We start from the raw sequence: 8,153 nt of genomic DNA on the forward strand, positions 1-8,153 counted from the left end.
GAGATTTTTTTTTGTAATTAACCCAATTGCCGTACCTTTAAAAACTGCGCACATACTTTTAACACTGCAGGTGGAAGTGACCTTCATCAAAGGTCAAAACTGAAGAAACAGGAGTGGCATTGGCACTATGAAATCCCTGATTTAGGGACCATGCCACAATAAGAACTACACAATTCAACCTTACACCAGCCACTGCTGTCGACTTACTTAAAATATGTGCAGAGAGCAACTACTTATCCAGTTTTATACAATCATCACAGTGAGCAGAACATAAAGTGAAGAGAATTTATTAAAAGAACTATGTACAGGTATGTTACAACAAACCTTTTTGAGTTAGAGTTTATAACAGAGATGAATACTTATCTCTCTAAATGAAGGCAAGCCTTGAGGGAATGAGAGGGATTGGGTACAGGGTGATGATTGTTGTAATGCTACAAGGCGGGGTTGGCAGCACCATTCAATGGGGGAAATCAAAACCTGTCTTCTATTCACACAAATGCATAGAAGACCAGATGGATTATTTTCCTAAAACTGCATGAATTTTTTTTCCACCCAAGCAGAAAGATAAAACCCATTAGACAAGGAAAGGTGGGGGTGGACTCCTCCTACTTAAAAATAAGAGCCAATGACCTCGAGAGTGATCTGACCTGAAACTGGCCAAACCCCAGAACATACAAAACATCAATAGCAGCATCAATTACTCTTTATCTTGAAAATGTGGCATGTTCCACATTTTGCCTACAAAGTGCTTGATTACAAACAGAAATTGTCAGTTCCGATACCCAGCATCAGGCATTTGACAGGCAGTAAGGTGCACAAGGCGACGGCAAGTACATTCACACTGAAGAGAGCTTCACTGCAGCTTTGATCTGCTGCCAACAGGCTTCGGCTTCGTCTTGAGGGAAGTGCAAGGACAGACGCAGAGACTAACGTATATGCCAACTTATGGAATGACATAGAGTAAAGGTAGGGCAACTACCTTTTGAGGAACAAGTTCTTTTTCCCAGACTCAAGTTCCTCAGCAAAAAGTCAAAACTACATTGGCAATGAAAGTCTCTTGAGTTCAGGTTCAGTGTTGCAAACTGTCTATTGTCCCAACAGTGCTGAAGAGCTCAACGCTGTGACTGACACAAAAGAAAAAAAAGTGGTCCTGTCACAACGGAGCAAAGTCTCAGTAGATAGTGAGGCTGAAGTCTATTGAGTTCAGGTTCAGTGTGGCAACTGTACATTGTCCAAACATGGCTGAACAGCTCAGCGCTGTGACCGACACAAAAGAAACAAAATGGTCCTGTCACAATGGAACAAAGTCTCAATAGATGGTGAGGCTGAGCGAACGATTCATCTTCTTTCCGACGAGTCTGGAGGTTCTGGAATTGGACTGGACTGTGGAGCGGGTCAGGATCCTGTCAGTGGACAAAACCTTCTCCTCTGCTGCAGCCCTGGCCATCTGGGCTTTTTTCAGCTCCCTGAGAAAGATGGAGAAATACAGGTTAATCCTTATTTTAAATAGAGCTGTGGATAAGTATCCTCTACAAAGCTTGTTTTTTTTTTTAAGTCTATAGAGCTCAAATGTCAGTGAGTTTCTGTGAACAGACTAAGGTGCAGCAAAACATGAATAGGACCAGTGCTGGATCCAACCTGTGCAATTTAAATCCACAGAGACTGACCAATATATCACAAAACTTGTTAAGACTGAATATATCAATATGTCTTTATAATGCCCCCAGCATGCATTTTACAAGGTTGGAAACAGCCAAAGAGAAATTGACATCTTGAGGAACAGGCAACCCTGGAGTTTATCAGCTAAAGATAGTGTTGTTGTCAATAGAAGGGCAAGAACCATGTTAGTATAACATAAGCATTGGGCAGTGTAATGCAAATGATTACTTGTGTGCAGCTAGAGACGGGTTGTCTGACACCTGATTTAAGTGTTGTCGAGTACACGTGGAGGGGAAAACTATTGTTCCCTGCCAAAGCTAAATTTCTGTCTGTTGCTGCAGTAAGCACCTCACTTCCTCCTATATCACCTCACATTTGGTGAAAGTAGCATTTTTAGTCACCAACAACAGCCTTACCATGCAAGCAGAGAAAAACACCTCTTTGTTGAGTTGTAAATTACTTAAACAAATTAATTAAACAAATGTTTCTTTGCTCCTAAATGTACTTGTGTAATGAGACCGAGACCCAGGTCACATACAGTGGTAACAGCATACGGCTTTGCTGGGAATTTTTCAAGTAAGAATACTTACTTTTGTAGCAGAGCATTCTTGAACTTCTCGGCACTGAGTTCGGCTCTGAGCTGGTCTGCACTCATTCTGGCAGCAGTGAGGAGTACCGGGTGTTTGATGAGGTCAGCCGCTGATGGTCTTCTGGTTGGGTCAGGGTGGATCATGAGCTAAAACCCAAGAAATCATAAGTCAATAAAAGTGAAGCCACAAAGGAAAAGAGGTTGTAAAAAAAAAAAACAACCACAAGCACAAAGAAATGAAAATAAAAGAATGTGTAAAGCACTCAAAGCATCAGAGAACACACAATGGGCTGTGAGAAACTAACTAGCTCTTTTCACAGCGTTCTGGTATTTTATAGACAAAATGAACTGATTAATCAATTAAATGACTGGCTGATTAATCAATAAAAATAATCCTCAGTTGTAGCTAAAATAAAAAAGTTAACATTCCCACAACTATAGTTAATGTTTCTAAAAATGAAATGAAATTGTATTCCTAACAATTAAAACAAGCTCACTGATTTTTCAGTTTCATAAATGTGAACATCTTCTGGTTTCTTTGCCCCATGTAATAAAGAATTCATAATATTGGTTCGTGGAAAAAAATATTTTCTGATGTTATACGGACCAAACAACTACTCTATTAATCGATAAAAATAGACCGATAGTTGCAGCCCTATTCAGAAAAAACATGATAACAGTGATGATTATTACCTTCAGAAGACTGATAAACTCAGGTGAAAGAACTTGAGGGATGTTGGGGAGTTTTCCCTGTCGGATTTCATGCCATTTGTCTCCATTTGTGGGAAGAGGCTCAGCCCCAGAGGTGCTGACGACAGTCAGAGCCAGAGCAAAGATGTCTGCTTTTGTCAGATCACTGTAATTCTAAAAGAGAACAGAACATGGAGAGATTAGAGACGTTGTGTAAATGTGTGCTTGTTTACACATGCAGTCTTTGTTTAGAATAGAAGCACAAACCTCTTGCAAAACTTCATTGGCCAGGTATCTGCTGTCACCCTCCTCCACCTGTGGATTGTTCACTCTTGTCACAAGACCAAGATCACCTGAGGGGAGCACAGACAAAAAAGGTTTGAGATGAAATTATTCTACTCCTGTAAACACATAATATCACCACTGAACTAGATAAATACAAGACCAAATGCAGAATTAATTCATACAAGAACTGAGAAAAATCTGCGTACCAATTTTGTAGACAACACTGGTGATTGGGCCATCATCATCATCACAATCATCACAGCTTGCTACAGATTTGCGAGAAATAAAGATGTTGCCTGGGAACAAAACAGTAAAACGTTCATTAGTCATATTTACTTACATGTAGTCACAGACCATTTTAAATCATGGTATTAACACTAAAATCAGAAGAGAATAAGTAAGTTCAGTAATGTCAGTCTCTTCAAATTCAAGTTACATTTTTTTCCAAAAGGTTTCATTGTCGGTGTGTCCAATTCAATCATTCAAGGTTGGATTTGGACACAAAGACATTTAAAGGCAACATAGACAGAGAGCTCCAATTCACGCTGCTTTTATGTGTGTATCTGCGTCATTACCTCGTTTGTGAAATCTTTAAAGTTTCAGAACAAACAGTTCAGCCACTGCTGAGAAAATAGGGTTTTATTGTTTTCCTGGGCTCTGCAAAGTGGAAAGGCACTTCCGTTTGCTGATGATGTCATCAGGAAACCTCACCACTCCTCTCACCACCGTATTTCCTCCTGGTGCAGGTACTAGTCCAGGCACATCAGGTTGTGTACATTCAACCGCAGAAGAACTACTCTTGAAAAAAAAGATCAGTTTGCTCTGTTCTGGGTTGTAGTAAACAATGCCAGACGCTCCACATCAATGAGCAAAGCTCGGTGGATATTTTTCATATTTGATGGGGATGCCCCTGCTACATTTCCCAAACATCTCCATGTATGTGGCAACCACTTCACAGAGGATTGTTACACAAACTTCACACAATTCAAAGCAGAACACAGTCCAACTCTTTGCCTAAAAGAAGGAGCAAACAATGCGTGCTGGATTACCTGCAGCAGAAGTAAGTATTTCATACAGTAAAACTGTCTTTGAGTGCTCGTAGCCGGCTACAGGCTAAGCTACACAGAGAAAACTTATTACCATTCTGAGGCGGAAGGGATTACGGTGAGGGGTCGTGACACCGCCATTTAACAATGTTTTGATAATGACTAGCAGAGCAGAGGGTGAGCTGCGTATCTGAGAGCTGATGTGCTAATTATGTCACTTCCAGATACCTGGCCAATCACAGGACAGTGGGAAAGCTTGTTGGCTGGCCAATCACAACACACGTTGTGGGGGTGTGGTTTTGGTCTGAAAGCGCAGCTGACGAGAGCGTCAGTGAGGAGATATTTCGATCGGCTCATTTGCAGCGAATAGAAGGTTTTTGACCATGAAAACAAGTTAATATATGTATGTATGAAAACAAGTTAATATATGTATGTAGACCTCCATAACTAACATATATGTGCGATGCAACATTCGATGTCACCTTCAACTTCACTTCATAATATATGATTCAATCTAACCGTTTCTGATACAATACATCTTTTGCATTCATAAGTACTCACTGGGCTTGATGTCCATGTGCACGAGCAATGTTGAGTGAATATATTTAAGGCCCTGTGCGACTTGAAGCAGCAGATCTTTCAGCTCCAGCTGTGATGGGTAGCTGAGTTGCCTATAGTTCTCTGCAATGACGTCAGACAGTGTGCCCCCGCTGCAGTACTCGTTCTGAATAAGCATGTGGTCGTTCTCGGCCCAGGCTGAGTAGTAACGCACCACATGTGGATGTTGGCCCAGCACAGCATGGGCGTATACCTCTCGCAAGGCGTTCTGCCTATGAAAGGGGAGCAGATTGTTTTAATTATTTTTTTAGATCAACAAGTAAAAGGAGGTTTATACAGAAGTCAACCATCATTGCAAAATTCACAATAAAATCTCAACTTGTCTTTATCCATATGGTTATAAATTCAACTTACTCGTCTACTGATCCTGCCAAAGGTTTCTTTGACCTCTTGACTGCATAGATGCAACCATCAAGTCTTTTCACACACTTGAACACAGCTCCAAACTCCCCACAGCCAATCTTCTCTAGTTCAAGGAACTCTGATTCGTACCGGGACATCATGTTGCTTTCCATCATGGTGAGTCTCTGCAAGTAGAAGCGGTTTATTACCATCATTGAAAAAAAAAAATCTCAAATGCAAGTTATAATTAAGTTTTTTCTATATTAAAGTCTGTATTTGCACACATTATTTAATTAGTCTATGCAAATAAATGGTATTCCTAAAAACATTCAAATACCTTTGAGGGTGGAAGGAATTCCTCTTCACCATCACTTGCTTCCATGTCTTCTCCACAAGAGCTGTAAGATCAAACACAATAGTGAGTGTTTCTGTACAGCAGGGGGCAGCATTGAGCACATCAGAAGCACATGGCAGATAGGTTTAGTAACCATGAGGTCTTGGTTCCAAGCCAAGACTCCTGTTCCTAGTCAACGGCTTTAACGAATCTGGTTATTATAACAATGGGTTTACTCGACTGTTTTCAAAGTGGTCATTAATGCATCTGATTAACTGGTGCATCATTGCAGTAATAACAAGGTGTAACCAACTGGACACCAACAGAACACTGTCTGAAACCTAGAAAATATGTGGGTATTTTCACACATTCTAAACTACCAGTCTCAAAAAAAAAGAAAAAACATCTGATCAACATACTCATTCCAGTGCGCCCGCTTCCTGTTGACTCTCTGCTGTGTGACTGACTGGATAAGGAGGGAGTCAGGGGTGAATGGGTTAAAGTTGACCAGAGGTGCCTGATGTCTCCTGCTGCTGTCTGTGATTGGCTTTCCTGAGGACTCCACATTCTTGAACAGGGAAACTCTCCTGCTGGAGGATCCGAGGGTCCTGGCTCTGGACAGCAAACTCTGGAAAAAATACATGTTTTATTCATTTGAGAGCAGAATCGGGGGCACATTGATTTCATCCCAGCACTTGACAAGGAATCCAATCGCAAACAACCCTGGTTAATGTAATTACTGTAATTCTGAAATCGTCTGATTGTCTCATGCTGATAAATTAAAGTCCAGGTGAACAAGTCTGACCACACAGAGTTATGCAACTAGTAGTCCTACAGAAAGTAGGTCACTGGGTCGTTAACTGACGCAACAGGTAATTCAAAGATTCATATGCAAAAAAAACACCACCTGACAATAAATGATTCAAGCTATTATAAAAACTTAACCAATTTTAATGTTAGCTTGAAACAAGAGTAACGGCTACTTGACAAGGCATACAATTGTGTACGCAGTTTCATATAATTATTCTGGATATACCGGCATACCATGTGTGCATATACGACAAAAATCCAAGTTGAGGAAATGACTAACAAATTGAACAAAGTTTATATTATAAACTGAAATGTCGATTTATCGCCAGCTCACATTAGCAATGCTAGCTAAGCTTGTTTACGTGATCTGCTAACATTGAAGAATTGCAGATTTAACCACTAAAATGTCGAAAAGATTGTATCATTTTTACAGAAAGAACATGCACAGACAAGTACTCACCTTCGGCGTGTGAGGGGTGTCGAAGAGTCTGAGTTTTCGAAAGGTTTTGTGCGGAGGAGTGTCTGGACAGTCTGGGATCGGAGAGCTGGAGCCTTCCCCGCCGTCCTGTACGTAGGACCGCTCCGGTGAACCCCTGTACAGTTGGGACGTTTTCCTCGGTGATGGGGAGCAGGTAGTTGAGATAACACTAGCGGGGGACCGCTGGTGAGACGGTGACCCGAAACCCTCCTCGTCCCACAGTTCAACCTCGTCGTCCTCAACGGACCGAGTCAGAGGGCTGCTGCCGTCATCCAGGCGCTTTTCGCCGGGATCCCGTCGCACAGGCATCGGGGAATCCAGCTCGGTGAAGCCGGACTCTCCACCGGTGCTGTTGTTAACGTCCTCAATAGGCTCGTCCTCTCCATCGCTTGACGTAAATAATAACTTCTGGCGAATTGGTCGAGGCTTTGGGGACGGTGATCCATGTCGTTGACGGCTGTAGCTGGACATTTTCAGGATTTAAACCCCAGCTTCTTCGACGGGAGAAAACACGCGGTTGGGCTTCCACTAATGTTGCAGTGGGGTTGTCCGTAAAAAGCACAAAGTATCCAACGCTTAACTACCTTTTAAATAAGGTACTTGCTTCAAATGTATCCAACAAGGTTTAACAATAAAAGTTTGTTAACATCACAGAAGAAAAGTTTACGTGTCCACGAGCTCCTACACGCCCATCAGCGGTGAGAAATGGCACTGGAGTTAGCTTGCGTTCAACGTCCCAGCAACGTCCCAGCAACGTCCGGAACTTTCCGATCAACTGTTGAGTCCAAATCTTGTATCAGTATCCGTCACCAACCAATTGTTCGCCGAATTGTTGCGTCCAAACCAATGTTTACACAAAAACTTTGTCGGTAGAGAACTACCAACCTCTTCCTATCACGCGCGTGGCAGAAGACTTCCCGCGACCGTTGATCACAGGACCAGAGGGGGCCAATCGCGAAGCGTCTAGGAAGTTTGAAAGATGGGCGTTACAGAAAGTACCGTGGAGACGTTACGTCAACGATTGCTCAGCACAATATGGCGCGAGTTGCGACAACGCGTCCATTTATACCTACATCAGAAGGAGCCGCGCGACGTAATAGATATAAGGACAAATGTTGACTCCGCCCCTTTTTTTCGAAACGGCAGTCGAGCTTAAAAATAGTGACTAAACGATGATCTACAGTGGATGCAATTTAAAACCACCACAGCAAATTATAATAAACTGCATAACAACAATGTTTTACATATTACTTACCCCACTATCCCTTTGGGTGACTTATATATTTCGTTCACATTTTAAAA

General features: G+C 41.9%; 1 protein-coding gene across 1 annotated transcript; it reads right to left on the reverse strand.

Annotated features, from left to right (window-relative positions):
* Positions 1–271: 271 nt before the first annotated feature.
* On the reverse strand, positions 272–7,897 carry wee1 (WEE1 G2 checkpoint kinase). Its single transcript, XM_058644889.1, has 10 exons — positions 6,834–7,897; positions 5,983–6,191; positions 5,567–5,627; positions 5,242–5,414; positions 4,831–5,099; positions 3,430–3,519; positions 3,206–3,291; positions 2,942–3,112; positions 2,250–2,395; positions 272–1,466 (listed from the first exon to the last, which is right to left on the reverse strand). Exons 1-10 carry the CDS (start codon positions 7,320–7,322, stop codon positions 1,310–1,312), a joined length of 1,851 nt encoding a protein of 616 aa, XP_058500872.1. The 5' UTR covers positions 7,323–7,897; the 3' UTR covers positions 272–1,309.
* Positions 7,898–8,153: the final 256 nt, after the last annotated feature.

Source organism: Solea solea, chromosome 12, assembly GCF_958295425.1.
Source record: "Solea solea chromosome 12, fSolSol10.1, whole genome shotgun sequence".
NCBI lineage: Eukaryota > Metazoa > Chordata > Actinopteri > Pleuronectiformes > Soleidae > Solea > Solea solea.

Coding starts and splice junctions, on each gene's coding strand:
- wee1 (XM_058644889.1), bottom strand. CDS start 7,322: ATGTCCAGCTACAGCCGTCAACGACATGGATCACCGTCCCCAAAGCCT. Junction 5,628..5,982: donor AAGCGGGCGCACTGGAATGA/GTATGTTGATCA, acceptor TTGATCTTACAG/CTCTTGTGGAGAAGACATGG. Junction 3,292..3,429: donor CAGTGTTGTCTACAAAATTG/GTACGCAGATTT, acceptor TGCTCCCCTCAG/GTGATCTTGGTCTTGTGACA.